The sequence below is a fragment of the Sceloporus occidentalis genome, unplaced genomic scaffold, assembly GCF_023333645.1.
Source record: "Sceloporus occidentalis isolate IW3139 unplaced genomic scaffold, rSceOcc1.0.p SCAF_3, whole genome shotgun sequence".
Classification (NCBI taxonomy): Eukaryota; Metazoa; Chordata; class Lepidosauria; order Squamata; family Phrynosomatidae; genus Sceloporus; species Sceloporus occidentalis.
In genome coordinates, this window is record NW_028316983.1 from 54692469 (window position 1) to 54708513 (window position 16045).

General features: G+C 38.9%; 1 protein-coding gene across 1 annotated transcript in view; it reads right to left on the reverse strand.

The window, feature by feature from the left end:
* Positions 1 to 7483: 7483 nt before the first annotated feature.
* The window catches only part of CR1 (complement C3b/C4b receptor 1 (Knops blood group)), a 134390-nt gene continuing 125828 nt past the window's right edge, over positions 7484 to 16045 (reverse strand). Inside the window, exons 48-52 of the mRNA XM_089518282.1 lie at positions 14277 to 14456; positions 13109 to 13138; positions 11239 to 11311; positions 9083 to 9197; positions 7484 to 7981 (exon numbers count right to left, since the gene is read on the reverse strand). Coding sequence (XP_089374408.1) covers positions 9119 to 9197; positions 11239 to 11311; positions 13109 to 13138; positions 14277 to 14456 — 362 coding nt within the window. The 3' untranslated portion in view covers positions 7484 to 7981; positions 9083 to 9118. The remainder of the gene's footprint in view (positions 7982 to 9082; positions 9198 to 11238; positions 11312 to 13108; positions 13139 to 14276; positions 14457 to 16045) is intronic.

A 16045-nucleotide genomic window follows, 5' to 3' on the forward strand; every position in this document is an offset into this window, starting at 1 on the left:
GTAGGCTTCAGTCTACTTCCACTCCACCAAATGCATCTGAGGAAGCAGACTGAAGTCCAGGAAAGCTCATGCTGCCAATTTCTTTCTTTCAGTGAGTCTCAAAGGTGCTACAAGATTTCTCTACATACTGATTCTACAGACTAACACAGCTAAGCTATATCTTTGAATTCTACATAAATTATGGTTTAAGGTTCTAAAGGTTCTAAAGTGTAATCCCTGTGTATCATTCATCTATGAACATTTTTCAGAATCAGAAAAATCAGAAAAATTTATTTCAGCCAACAAGCCATCAACATCAAAATATATATATAAAATATAAACATATAGAGCATTTAAAATATTTGAAACATTAAAAACATTAAAATACACGAACTTTTGAAGATAAAATCATGGAATATATATTCATAACCTGCGCAAAGGATAGAAATTTATATATATTTTTATACTGAAAAGCTCTAAAAAAAAAAAAATGTATAAAACGAGGCCTTAGGCACAGAGCCTAGATAAGTGCGAGTTGCAAAAATTGCAAAAGGCCAAGGTGCTCAATTATGTTGACTCATAGTCTTGCGTATTTTGACAGCCGAACAAAGAAACTTAGCCACTGTTTCCGTTTTACTCTTCTCAGCATCGTTCAGTAGGTATTCCATATACCAACTGTTCGATCTGCCTGGAGACTTGAGCAGGAGGGGAGAGATTAATCTTGCCCTCTTGTCTTTATAGAAAGTGCAAAAGAATAAGACATGTTCTAACGACTCAATAGAACCATCCCCACAGGGACAAACCCGTTCATGGTGGGGGATTCCCTTGAACCGACCCTCTAGAAGTGCTGAAGGAATTACATTAAATCTGGCTTTAGAGAACACAGCTCGGTACTTTGGAATAGTCAGGTTTTGCAAATAAAATGCCTCCTTCTCTGAATTAAACTGTAGCCCTAGGCTAATGGGAGAGCAGGTGGTACAAGCAGAAGATAAAGAATATTGAGTATCAATATCTTTTATGCGGCGTATCATAATCTGCTGGGCTCTCGAAAGGTCTTGTGACATTAAAAAACTACTTGAGAAACCCAATCTCAGCAATTTCTCCTGGATATTTTTAGACCATAGGGTGGTATAATTGTCTTTCCGTATAAGATGCCAGAGACCTGAGTCAGGGCCCGCATAAAAGAGTTTCAACCAGTACTTTAAGGTCCACATCCAAGCAGAGCATTCCACAGAGTGGCAGCCCACTTCAAGTCGTAAAACAGCTGAAGGGACGCAATTAGGTACTCCAAATAATTTGCGAAGATAAACGGAAAAGACCTGTTCTAATTTAACAGAGAAACCTTGGATCCAGATGGGTATTCCAAATAACAATTGTGGTATAACCTTGGCCTGAAACACCTTCAAGGCTGCAGGTAAAAATTGGCCTCCTTTAGTATAAAAGAATCGGATTAGGGCTTTGGCACTATTATTTGCTGATTGAACAGCTATTGAACTCTGGGATGTCCAGCCAAGAGATGCTTGAAAAGTTATTCCTAAATACCTAAAAGTGTTAACTTGTTCTAACCTATGTCCATTTAGAATCCACCTGGATCGAGTCTTTTTTCTTGAGAAAACCATAATTTTTGTTTTGCTATAGTTGATGATCAGGCCGTTATCTTCACAATAACTTCCAAAAACTCTCAAGATATGTTTCAAGTCTATTTCCGAAAAGGACAGGAGAACTGCATCATCTGCATACAAAAGTAAAGGAATACTAACAGAGGCTAGTTTGGGAGGGTGGCGTGCTTCCGCGGAAATGGAAGCAGAGAGATCATTAAGATAAAGATTAAATAATAAGGGTGCCAAAATGCAACCTTGACGCACACCTTTTTGAGTGGGGATAGATTTCGTAAAATTACCCTGAGTGCCACATCTCACCTGTATAGTTGTATCTCTATATAGATTCATAATTAACCAAAGTAGTCTCCTGTCAATAGAAGAGGCAAAAAGTTTTATCCACAGCCTTTCTCTCAGAATAGAATCGAATGCAGATTTCAAATCAATAAATGCCACGTATAGTCCTTTGCTTTGGGAAGTAGAATATTTCTCAGCCAGGTGGTTTAGAACCAAACAGTGGTCGAGAGTTGTTTTGCCTTTCCTAAAACCAATTTGTTCGTTACCTATAATATTCTCACTATCTATCCATTCTGCGAGGCGATTATTGAGGAATCGGCCGTAAAGTTTGCCCACAACTGAGAGTAAGCTTATGGGTCGATAATTAGATGGGTCGTTTCTAGATCCCTTCTTATAAATAGGGATTATAACTGCGTTTGACCAACTTGGAGGAATTTGGGCCGTTTGATTAATAAGAGTGAAGAGGGAAGCAAGAAGAGGAGCCCACCAAGAAATATTAACTTTCAGAAGCTCCGGCAGAATTAAGTCGGGCCCTGGGGCTTTTCCAGATTTAAGCTGGGTGATCAGAGATTTTAATTCTTCTTGGGATACGGGGGGCCATTGTGGAATATCCGAGCAATCAAGGGAAAGTCGATTGAACAGGTTGGAAACATCAGAGGTTTGTTCCCTGGAGTCACTATAAAGTGTGGCAAAGTAATCTTCCCAAACATTAATGGGAATGTTACAGGAGGGGGAGCCACCAGTGTTTCCTAACATCCCCGTTACTGTGGCCCAGAAAAGTTTAGTATTTTTTTGTAAGGAGAAGTTTATTAATGATAACCACTGTTTTTGAATAGCCTCCCTCTTTTTCCTTGCTAGAAGTAGTTTATACTGTTTTCTGGTGGTAAAATACGATTGGGGCAAAAACTGGCAATTGTCTCTCCTGTATTGGATATACATATTTCTCAAGTGAGTTCTAGCTTCAGTGCAAGTCTTATCAAACCAAGGGGCCATTCTTCTACCTTTAAAGTTACTTGGTTTCTTCTCTATAGGAGTCAACAGAGGGGTCAAGGTCCTAAGGAGCTGGGAGTAGTTCTCTATAGCATGTTGCACTTCTTGTGATACAGTAATTTGGTTTTTAAAACCCAGGCATAAAGGTGAATTGAGAAGAACTGAAGTCTTTTCGTGGAGGGTTTCGGTCCACCATAGCCTATTCTGTCTAATTACCATAACTGAATCAGTAAAGGATGGTTGCATCTGAGAATGTATATTCAGGGGAATCCTAAACAAAAAGGAAAGAGGAAGATGATCACCATCTAATCTTGTTCCTACTGAAAAGCTAACTACCTGATTTACAAAAGTGTCAGAAACCAGTACATAATCGATGGTCGAGCTGCCTTTTGCTGAGATATAAGTATACTCACCCCAAGGATCAAATAATAAATTCCCATTAAGCATTCTTAAGGCAAGGCGCTCAACCATCTGCATAAAGCATATACCTGCTGAGTTAATACCCCGGTCCTTAAACTGTCTTTCTGTATTCAAAATGCAATCCTCTAACTCTTCTAATCCCCAAGCAGGAGAAGAGAAGAGAGCCTCGTTGTTATGGCCTATTCTGGCATTGAAGTCTCCCGATAACACCACTACCGCTGAGGGGAACTGTCCCTCTAGTTTGACTATGTAATTTTCTAATATTTCCCACACCTTTTTACTGCGGTCTTGGTGGAGCTTGGGAGGAATATAAACATTTATCATCAACAAGCCCAAAATACCAAAATCAATTAGGCAGGCCATGGCAAATGTTTCACAAAATGGCAAACACTTGGTAGTAGCTTTGAGTGATGTAGAAATCAAGATGGCGAGGCCCGCACTAGGTCTGCCTTTGCCAGGAGATGGAATAGCAGGTAAGTCGAAGATGGTATAGCCGTTGCAGACTATTCTGGACGTGCGCCATGTCTCTTGGAGGAGGATCACATCAAACTTGTTGATGTAATCTATCACACCAGGGTCCTTAATCTTAGAGTTCCAACCGGCCACATTCCAGGATAAGCACTTAAGAAGAGAAGGTTCTAAGGAGGAAGCACTTGGGTTACTAAAAACTGGAAACGGCACATCATCACGGGGGTGTTGGGCTTTAGGGGATACAAACCCGCTCGTGGAACTCCATATTGGAAGGGAAGATACATTATCCTTTGGGGATTGTCATGGGACAAGGTTATGAGAAATTAAGGGAGCATCAGCTTTATGTTGGACTAATGGGTCAAGGGTGGACTGCCAGGTTTCCAGCATAGAATGGCCAATCGCCTGCAGGTTCTGAGGTTGTGCCTGAAGATCTTTCTCCAGAACAAGATTTCCAACAGAGCGCTGGCTAACTTCTGTTTGTAAAAGGGGAAAGTCTAGCTTCTTGTTTATTTGTGTAAGCTGATCACTGTTTACTTCAAATATACTATAAGAGCAGTTTGAAGAGGGTTGTTTGTTTTCTGTTAAATTATTCTCAACGTGATCACAGTTAAGATCTGTTGGTGGTGAAATGAGATCAATGAGCGGTCCTGCTGTCACCGTGGTCTCTTGTAAGATTTTCTTAAGATTTTCTAGCTTGTCTAGAATGTCCATTTGTTCATTCCTAGACCGCAAACTAGAAGCACTGATGATCTCAATATCACCGAGATTAGTCTCGTCTACTGTTGGAGGGTGGTACTGGGTTCCTCTGTTATATTTTTGGATGGTCTTATAGGGGAGAGGAAGACTAATAGCTTCTGATGGCCTTTTGGCGGAAGGTCTATTACTTGCTATGGTATAACTAAGCAGCGGTTTAACTGTATCAATTGAGAACACTCTAGAGGGAAAAATTTGAAAAGATGCTAAATAAGGTCTTATTTTCAGGATCATAGCTGGAATAGTAGACTCTTTAAATGATAAAACAAGTCGTTTTTGATTTTGAACTGTAGGAAGCCATTCAATGGTATCAAGGTCTATCATTTTGTGGTGACAGTGGAGCAACTGCCCTAAAGAGATTTTGATTGCTCTCATCGAGTTCCATCGTCCTTGATTAATTCTATTCAGAGAGATACAAAATGAAATCTTCTGGGTTTCTAAAATACGTGACTGTTTACTTATAGTTTTCCCAGTGGCTCTATTATTAAAGTCAGCACTTACGTTATCACCTTGTACATTATCAGAGGGCTTAGACCTTTTGGCATTATTGTCCTTATGATGAAGTTTACCTGTGTCATTGCTGTTCCTGTTGCCAGCTTGCCCCTTATCTAAGGCAGTAATTAATGTCTTATCCTTTCCCGTTGGGGCTGCCCTATGAATGCTGGGGGCAGTAGCCTGTTTGAAAGCTGAAGTTTGAAGATCTTTTTTTAGCAGATCTAAATTGTGTTTAATCTCGGATAGTTGATCGAATAGTGCAATAACTGTTTGGGCCGTAAGCAAGCATTGCCTGGCCATGAATTCCGTTGTACTTTCCCAGGGGAGACTTTTCAGGTTTTTCTTAGATATCTTGTTTTGGGATTTATTTCCTATGGTATGAGGGGAGCTGGCTAACTGAACTGGAGATTGCAAATGGGAATCATTGATATTTCCAGATTGATTTCTGTTTAAATCATCATCAGGTGTAAGCAATAAAGATAATGGTTCTGACAGCTGTTGCCTTTCGGGTTCAAGTTGAGAATTCCAGTCTATCAATTCTACTGATTCAGGGGATGATGGAGAGGGCACAGTAGAGGCTTTCACATTGTTAATTGTTCTCCTTTGTATTTTATTAAAGAAGTCTTCCATTTTTGGTTGTTTAGCTGCTTTTGGTGGAGAAGGAGAAAAGGAACCTGGGCTATTTCCACTACAAATCTTTCTCTTACTCATGGTGCTCTCGTCGATTTGCCACCGCCGCCGCTGTTGCTGCTGCTCCGCTGCTGGCTCCAGGAAGAGGAGAGGAGGCGTTGGGGCTTTTATAGCCCTGGCCCTGCTTGGCCTTGCCTGGCTCGGCGTTTGCGCCGCCGCTGTTGCTGCTGCTCCGCTGCTGGCTCCAGGGAGAGGAGAGGAGGCGTTGGGGCTTTTATAGCCCTGGCCCTGCTTGGCCTTGCCTGGCTCGGCGTTTGCGCCGCCGCTGTTGCTGCTGCTCCGCTGCTGGCTCCAGGGAGAGGAGAGGAGGCGTTGGGGCTTTTATAGCCCTGGCCCTGCTTGGCCTTGCCTGGCTCGGCGTTTGCGCCGCCGCTGTTGCTGCTGCTCCGCTGCTGGCTCCAGGAAGAGGAGAGGAGGCGTTGGGGCTTTTATAGCCCTGGCCCTGCTTGGCCTTGCCTGGCTCGGCGTTTGCGCCGCCGCTGTTGCTGCTGCTCCGCTGCTGGCTCCAGGAAGAGGAGAGGAGGCGTTGGGGCTTTTATAGCCCTGGCCCTGCTTGGCCTTGCCTGGCTCGGCGTTTGCGCCGCCGCTGTTGCTGCTGCTCCGCTGCTGGCTCCAGGAAGAGGAGAGGAGGCGTTGGGGCTTTTATAGCCCTGGCCCTGCTTGGCCTTGCCTGGCTCGGCGTTTGCGCCGCCGCTGTTGCTGCTGCTCCGCTGCACTTTTATACCAAGAAAAAGAAGTACGGCTTTATCTCCAAACACATGTTCTTTTGTGAACTTCATTTCCACTTTCTCCATAGTAGCAGTAAAAAATATTATGGAGTGGAGCTGTTGTACAATAGGGAATCTAACCATTGTGGGTTTTAACATCTTTACATGACGGTTCCATGGACAAAGTGATATTTTACACATTGCCCCTAGGAGATTATTACATACATTTACAGTGTGAACTCTCCTGAGCAAACAGCTACCTATTTATTCCATTAAAATGTCTAGGGTAATTTAATATATGTGTGTGTGTGTGTATATATGTATGTATATGGCCGGATTTACTATGACTGCAGAAATACAGTATTTTTTATGACAACGTTCTAGAGCACCTAGAGAGCGTTTGCCAAACTATCTCCGGAAAAGGATGGCTGCTAGGAACTTGTTCAGTCAGTGTTCCAGCATCTCCATTCATTTACTGCTCCATTTTGGGCAAAACCCATGGTAGTGAATGTTAATTTTAATAGACTGTTTCATACATTAGGCTCCCCATCTTAATTTACAATCTTTATGGCAGCAGCTTAAAGCACAGCAATATGCCTCTCTTCTCATTTCCATTACCAACCATAGAGCAAAATGGTGTGTGGAGGGGTTATAGCAAATGGATCTCCACCATCCAGTCTGAGGATTGGGACCATCCTATGACTATACCATAGTTGACAATAAACTTAGTGTTTAAACTTTTATTAAACTTAAATTTATTTTATTAATATTAAAACACCATTTTGTTCAGTATTGTGTTTTGACCAGTTTATCAGGATGGAGTTCTTTTAGTGCCTAGATCTTAAGTTTTTATTTAAAAATACATTTTTTACTCTTTATATCTTGCCATTATTAGCTAAACTGCTGTAGATATGGTAAATTAATTATAATGTATTAACTACAGGTATTTGCTCCTTATTGGATATGGAAAATGAACTACACATAAGTATTACAAATAATAAAACATATGAAAACCTTTATTTTTTGTAGAAAAGCTATAGATGTTTCACTGAACATACTATAACATTATTTTTATTTCCCTTGGATACCTATTACACATTTCACATTTTAAAACAAATCTTTCCATGCTTTAATTGTATATAACCTCTCATTGCTAGCTTTGAAATATAAATCAGTGAAATAATCTGGAGGCAATATTTAATCCTAGAGTAAGATTTAAAACTTGCTAAAATAATATTTTTTTAAAATATGAGTAGAAGTCAGCACTAGCATAATTGCCATATCTTTGGTGGTCTTACATTTATCATTGCTGCAACTGGAGTTCATTGGAGAAGCCATTACCTAGAATGAAGATTTTCCTTTGTGCAAAATGAATAAAACTTTAAAAAAGTAATTTGTTTCATTGCTCTTTTTAAAGCATTGTGTGGTCATGATGAGGACTCAATGTGTTACTTGTTATGCTGTTATTTTTGTACAAAATCGATAAAGCAGGTCCTTTTCAGAAAGTGTAGAATACAGCAAGTTGCTTATGTCCAATATAAGTAAGTTTCGAAGATTACCAGTAAAGGAAAATATTTCCACCTGGAGAGGAAAGAAAAATAATGTTTATAAACAAGAATATGGTCATTTTTAGAAGGATGCTGCAGATTTTACAATGATACAAACTGATTGTGTCAGTTAGTCCAGAGAGGCTAGCCAATTTTGTATTGTGTTCAACCACTTACTCTAACCTCGTTGTTGTTGTGTATCTTCAAGTCATTTCCAACTCATGGCTACCCTAAACCTATAACAGTGTTTGTTTGGTTTTTTTTGGCAAGTTGCTTCAGAGGGGGTTTGCCACTGCCATCCTTTGAGGCTAAGAGTGTGTGATTTGCCCAAGGTCATTGGGTTTCATTGCTCACTGGGGATTAGAACTCTGGCCTTTAGGGTCCTAGCCCAGCCCTCAAACCACTACGCCATGCTGGCTCTCACTCTCATCTCTAAATTGGATAATATTTTTATAATAAAATTATTACAGTATTTCATCCAGGAGAACACTCACCTGGATACCATGGTGCTAATTCTGATACACTTAGAGGTGCAAGCGAAGGATCCAAATTACTCTGAACATTTTCATGCAACAATCTTTGTAGAAATGTTGAAATTCAGAAATGCTAATGCAGAAATCTACAAATCTCTAATTTGTAGCTCCCTAAACCTCATCATAGAATCATAGAGTTGGAAGAGACCGCAAGGGCCATCCAGTCTAACCTCCTGCCATGCAGGAAATCTCAATCAAAGCATCCCCAACAGATGGCCATCCAGCCTCTGTTTAAAGACCTCCAAGGAAGGAGATTCTATCACCTTCCGAGGAAGTTTGTTCCACTGTCAAACAGCCCTTACTGTCAGGAAGTTCCTCCTAATGTTGAGGTGGAATCTCTTCTCCTGTAGCTTGCATCTATTGCTCTGGGTCCTAGTCTCTGGAGCAGCAGAAAACAAGCTTGCTCCCTGCTCAATAAGACATCCCTTGCATTTATTTAAAAATCTACAAAGATTCTCCCAGAACCAGTGAACCAGCGAGTCAGTGTTCAAACATACATATGCATTCAAAAACTATATATGTCCTACATGTTATTATAGTATTGGATTCTAATCATTTGTATTATAAAGCTAAAATGTTGTCCATTTGAATAATATTATTACCTGTCACGATTAAAAAGAAGCCTTTTTATTCCTCCTTCAGACGGATATGTTTGACTGTTCTTGAACTTGACTGACTGGACCTGTATATATTTTTCTCTTTCCAGGAATATATTTGCTGAAGGAGTAGGGAGCAAATAATATTGAATTGTCAAATATGCAAAACTCCTTTGTAATTTTTAGCTTAATTCCCCCATATCTTGGCAAACACAGAACTGGGACTGTATGTTTCCCAAAAAAAACACACACCCAGGTTTAGAGCTGCTAACAGTAGGTATGAACTTGCAGAAATCTCATCGAACCAGAAGAGCAGGCTGGTTGTAAAGATATTTCTGGGATTTGTAATTAAACACATCATTATTTTGTAGTTTATTTTCTATTAACCTTTGTGCAGATGGATAAGAAATTGTGCCAAAGTGATTACAGGAAAATATATATATATATATATATATGACTTAATAAGCTGAATAATGGCATCATACTTTAGGTTTTTGGTTAGTAGACCTTTGGCCAGTTGTAAGATGGTGCAAAAAAGTCTCCCATTGGACATAAAGGTTCAACTACTGTGAAGTCGAAGGCTTTCATGGCCGGCATCCATAGTTTTTTGTGGGTTTTTCAGGCTATGTGGCCATGTTCTAGAAGAGTTTACTCCTAACGTTTCACCAGCATCTGTGGCTGGCATCTTCAGAGAAGGTTCAACTACTGTTGTCCTTATGCTGTAACAGTTAGGATTCCTGAGCTGTACCAGGCTATTCTAGCATATGTTTTAGCACTGCAGCAATCCAATGCTCATACCACATTTTCATAGTTTATTTGGCATAGAATATCAAATGTGAATCTTTTTCTGACTGCAACCAGCTGTTCATCAGTGGGTAGATTTGCTATGCTGCTGCTTGACATAGTCCACATGTCCTGAAACTAAGGCAGTCATATTAATAATGAATGTTTATGAATTTCAAATATCTTGTGAGTGAAATTATGTGCTAAACAATATTTTCTGAGACTTCTGGTGCTGTTTGTTTCCATCTTTCTTTGGCCCTAGACATCTGTCTGTTTAGTAGTGAACTATCTGGATGCCTGTGCCAGGTCCTTCCATAGCTACCTCTCATGATTTTGTTGTTGCTGCACCATCAATGTACATAGTGCTATACAAAGATAAACAATAAAACAGCTCTCCAAAGGCATACAATCTAGGAATAAAAAAGGAAAAGAGTGAACACATACTTGCTGCTTTCCTATTTGAGTAGTGGAGGAGTTTTCACACCTGGGCATTCATAACAACTTTGTTGTTGCGATGCTTCAGCCATCAACATTTTTGGCAAAATGGAGGGTAGATTTTGTTCCAGCTGGGTTTTGGGTTTTGGTTTTTTTTTGGGGGGGGGGGGTTGTTGTTGTTGCGGGGTGTGCGGGGTGTGTGTTATAAATTGGCACATGATACGTAGCTGAAATTTGGGCACATTGTTTGCAGCACTTCAGGAAGACGACCATTTCATAAAATGCCTGCCTTCCAGGCCTAGTTCTGTATAAATTCTGCAACAGAATGTGACTTGATAGTATTAAAATGTTCCATCTTCTAAGATGAAGCTTGATTGCAATGTAAGCAGATGAAATACTTGATGGCCTGTTCTAGTCCACAAAAGCTTATGCTTGGACATGTTAGACTTGGATCTAGATTTAATCCATTAAAGTCAGGGGGACTTAAGGTAGTCATTACTCATTTGAAGACCACATTTTCAAAAGGTTTTTTTTTTTTTTTTGAGGGGGGGATATGAAAAAATCTGCATCTTATCCATAGCATTTAAAATGCAATAATAAACTATAAAACAAGTTATTTTTAAAAAGTCCAGTGCTTCTAGTAATAAAATTGTGCCATGACCATATCCATTTAAAGCAGGGCAGACCTTGCTTCAAAATTCCTCTATACCTTACTTTAGCCCTAGGTCTGCTCTGTCACTACAGAAGGCAAAGGATACATTAGGATCATATGTTTGTTTGTTTGTTTGTTTGTTTGCAAAAGATGAAGGCTCTGGCACAATATGAAGATACCATCAGACCCCAGAGCTATGACATATGAATTGTTATATCTACTGGTTTCAGCAGCCAATGTGTTTAATGTATTTCTCAACAGAAATAATATAATTAAAGGAAAGGTGCCTTACGTTTTCTTCCGCTTTAAAAACATCATCCCTATAACACCAGAAATAACCAGAAGCAGGATAACAATTAGAGATCCTGTTGGAACCAAATAATATTTTCATTTCAGTGTTTCATCCTTTTTCCTGTATCAAGTTAATGCTAAAGTTTTTTTTTAAAAAAAAAACGAACAGTATGACATCAACTAATAACAAAAGTGCTCTAATTCATCAAGACAAAAGGGCTGAAAATATATGCACATAATAAGATGGTGCACTGAACTCTGTAAAACATAGAATAAATCTGTTTAGTAGCAGACTGAAAGGGCATAAAGTACACCACTACATCATTTCAGTTCCTGAGAAATTTCATGTTTAACCTATCATAGTCCTAACAAAAAGATTTAAAACTGAACAGTCTCTTGTGTATGTTCACCCCAACCTTAAAAAGAAAACTGGAAACCTGTGACAGATCCTGTAACTGTACAAATTTCATAATTACTCATCTGTGAAACACACCACTGTTCTAATACAGATATTCATATTTGGCATTCCTTATATGAGACTCATTTTTGAATTGCTCAGTTTGTTTGTTTGGGCAATGTAGCCTCAAGTTAAACTACTTTGCTGGGGTAATGATACAGTGCCTCTGTGGATTCATTAGAAGATATGATATATAACAAAGTGCCTCTGTGGATTCATTAGAAGATACGATATCAAACAAATGGAGTGGATAGGGTCCTTGTTGATGAGAGAGTGGGAATAAAATGCTCTTCTGCCATTTTGGTCTGTCTTATAGCCATTCCTGAAATGCTGAAATTTTTTTTACTGCCCTTAAAGGAAGAGAGTTACTGGTATGGGAAAGAGGATTTCTTTGAAAAACAGTATAACTTGCACCAATAAGTTCTGAATAAAAGAGCTACCTACATTCAAGGACTGATGGGGCTAGGAGCTTTCAGTTAATACTTTCATAACAAAAGTTGGCATTTTCTGGGTGAAGTTGGGAGACAAATACATCTACATCTTTAGCCTAGGTATGGCCTGTGAGATATATCCCCTTACAAGAGGCCCAGTTTGTTCAGCTTAGGTAACAAACCGTAACATGCTGAGTTTCAAGGAGACAAAGCAACTAATAGTCTAGAACAGTGGTTCTCAAACTCTGGTCATCTTGATATTTGCGACTTCAGTTCCCAGAATTCCTGAGCATTGGTCATGCTGCATGTAATTTCTGGGAGTTGAAGTCTAAAACATCTGGAGGACTAGAGGTGGGGATGCACTGTTCTAGAATATCATGTAAGGCTTTGGGTTGAAATCAAACTTCAGCTTGTTTTGGGATACAATGTACAGTACAACTCTGCATTCTGATTTAGACAATAGATTAATTCTTCTGCCTTTTTCTAATTATCTGTCTATAAACCTTAAGCTTACAGAAATGTAGGAGAAGGGCAAGAGTTTGAGAAGAAGGCAAAAGAAAGGTAAGAAAGTGCTGGGTACTCCTGTTCAGTGTTCCAGCCAGCCAGTCATTTCTTTACTCAGATATTCTATTACATCCATCATCTCTGGCTTTCAGTTTCTCTCCCATCCTCAAAATGTAGGATTCTGTGGCTACTGAGCATTCTCACTCTTAATGACCTGTTTAGTTGTTTGTTCTTTTAGCTTTTCCTTTATTTTTATTTTTTATTTATTTCTGCAAAGCTCTGAGTATACCTCCCTCCTTTTTCTCAGTATCCATTTTTTCACTGACTACCTGAGTTCACTATTTGTATAAATGCTTCTAACAAACAGAGGTTAAATTACAGAGAAGAAAATTAACACATATAAAATAATCTTACTAATTTTCTGGGGTTTTTATATATATAATGTTTACATCAAGACTCTGATGCTGGAAATTACTTACCAAAACCTATTGCAGCAGAAACATATGAAGCTAATGTGGAAGATAAAAGAAAAGTAATTAGCTGCTTTTCTGTATGTCAAAAAACAAGGTAGTCAGTTACTTAATTGAAAGTTTCTGCACAGATGTGGTTTAAAATTAGGTAACTAATATGATAAATTTGACCCAAGTATCTCAAAAAGAATATTTTGTAAGGTTTAATAACTGAATAAGTAAATGTTAAAGAAAATAACATATAGACATAGCTATATTAGTCTGGATCACTATGCAAAGGGATCTTGTAGCACCTTAGAGACTAAACTGAGAGAAAGAAGTTGGTGCCATAAGCTTTTCTAGACTTATGTCTAAGCATCTGATGAAGTAGACTTAAGTATACGAAAGCTTATACTACCAACTTCTGTCTACTAGTTACTCTCAAAGGTGCTACAAGATCCCCTTGCAAGTTAAAGAAAGTGATATTGTCTTAAAAACTAAACCAAAGAATCATGAATACACATGTATGGGCGCATTATTACTGTTCTATCATCAGTCAGTTTTTTTTATTCTCTCTTAATATGCCTTTATGCTATGTTTTTGCTGATAATGCTGTGATTCTGTAAATAGTAAAACTGCTGACAGTGTTTTTTGCAAGTATACGGCAACCTACCTATAGAATCCGCATAAAAATATAACAAACCTAGTAAATACCTATAGGCTCTCCACCATCATGACTTATTTAAGCTGTGAGCATCAATGCAGGAAAACTAACAAGATATATACCAACTCTTCTATTTCTGGCCAGGCCTGCCATAAAGGTTACTTAATAAATCATTGCTGTATGTGTAATTTGTTGATTTATTCATTAATTTTGTTAGAAGATTTATATAAAACTCTTCATTTAAAGAATGAAAAAAATATCAGAGTGGCTCACAAAACAGAATAATAATAAAATGTTATAAAACCAACCAATAAAAGCAAAAAAGACTACTTGGCATTTCTATCACAAACTAGTTAGCTATGTGCTGGACAGGGTGAGGTAAATCAATGCAAGGAGTTAAGAGAGTAATAAAACCCACCAGCTCTTGCTGATGCTTACTAATACCTGTTGCCATCAATACACATTCTTCCATAACATTTGAATTTTAGCTCAACTTCAGGGAGCCTTACCTAGTATTTTTGTTTCTTTCCTCACCTGATTTACAAACTGGTACAGGAGGATCCCACATGGAACCATGCTGACACTGAACATGAGGACTACCATTCAAAATATATCCTTCTTCACACTCCAAGGTCACATTATTTCCAACCTCAATCACAGTTTCTGGATTTATCTTCCTACCACCAGAAATCTCTGGGAGGGTGCATCCAGCTGCTGAAAATCAAAAGTGTTGAGGAAAATTAGCTGCAACAAACAAATGCCCTCTTGATAACTTAAAATTACTGCCCCTAATTTTAAAAAAACAAACAAAATGGTTATTGTGAAATTATAGTTCATTATTAAATAAATCTGTAAAAACTAGGATATGCATTTTTCTTGACCCCCTCTAATGGTTCTGTCATGTGCTTCTCTTATGCTCATCTAGTCTTATGTGTACTGTCTTTGGTGTTCTGCATGACTGCTAGACTAAGCAAGAACATGTTTCTTTTTTCTGGGTTGCAGTTCATGGAGAATAAGGCTATCAGTAATCATGGTAGCTCTGAATAGTAGTTGTTGGGGGACTGTATTATTCCACTAATACCCTGTTAGTGGCCTTATCATTGGTATCTAGTTGACTAGCGCAGAGACAAAATTCTGATCTAGATAAACTTTTTGTTCTTAATCACCATGGTTCCTCTTAAGTCCATAATGGTCATATACAGACAATCCCATGGTTTATTTGGTTTGAGTGTTGGGCAAGGATTCCAGGGGACATGGATTTGAATCTCTACTCATCCATGGAACCTCATTGAGAGACCTTGGGCAGGTTGCACTCTCATTCTAACAGAAAGCAATAGCAAACTTCCTTTGAATAAATCTTACCAAGCAAAGCCTGTGATAGGGTCACCAGAAGTCAGAGTCAACTTGAAGGTGCTTAACAAGAACAAATGATTTTGATCAGTTTGATTTAACTATGTTTTGTTTTAATTTATTAGTTACGTTTACATTTTGACTTTTCTCCTGTGACTCAGAGTAATGTATGTGCTACTTCTGTTCCACATTTTGGCAATTATCACACCCAGGAATCCTGGTGGGAGAGACGCGGGATCTAAAAGATGAAAATGGATGTTTTGCATTTATCCATGTTCAGGCTGTAACCCTGTCAGGCAGCTCGTCTGCAACCCAGACTTTTCCCTCAGCTTTTTCAAGAACAGGAAAATCTCATTTTTGAAATAGCTGTGGGAGAAGTCCGGGTTGTAGACGGTCTGCCTACAGCCTTGACACAGGTAAACGCCATAAGATTCATTTTTGTCTTTCAGATTCCATGACTCTCCCGCTGGGATTTTAAGGAAAAAATATTTTGAAAGAAGGCCAATAACTTTTCTTGATCAAGATAGCTGGCCAATACAATGCATTACACATGGGCAAAATGTTGTAAAGCTTAAACTGGAGGCTCAACATGGCATGCTTTCCATATAAGCATGCATAGCCCAGAGCCTGCAAGACGGCTGAGAGATCTGTAATTACCAAAGAAAGTGGCTGTGGGTCATGAGATGAGATGCTTACTTCAGAAGCATCTTTGGGCATTAGCTTAGGTCTCTGCACTACTTCTGGTACTGGATCCTGTATGAAGTTGATCTGAGGGGGTCCTCAGAATTAGAGGTTTAGAGGATGCTGAAATGCAACCATTCTTCCAGATGTCATCTTACTAAGAATGTCAACAGTTTGCCTCCTTTTGCCATCTTGAAGTCTATTGGACTCAAAACATTCTTGGATTTGATTATCAGTTGAATATGGTTTATTAAATAATATTCCAAGTTTTT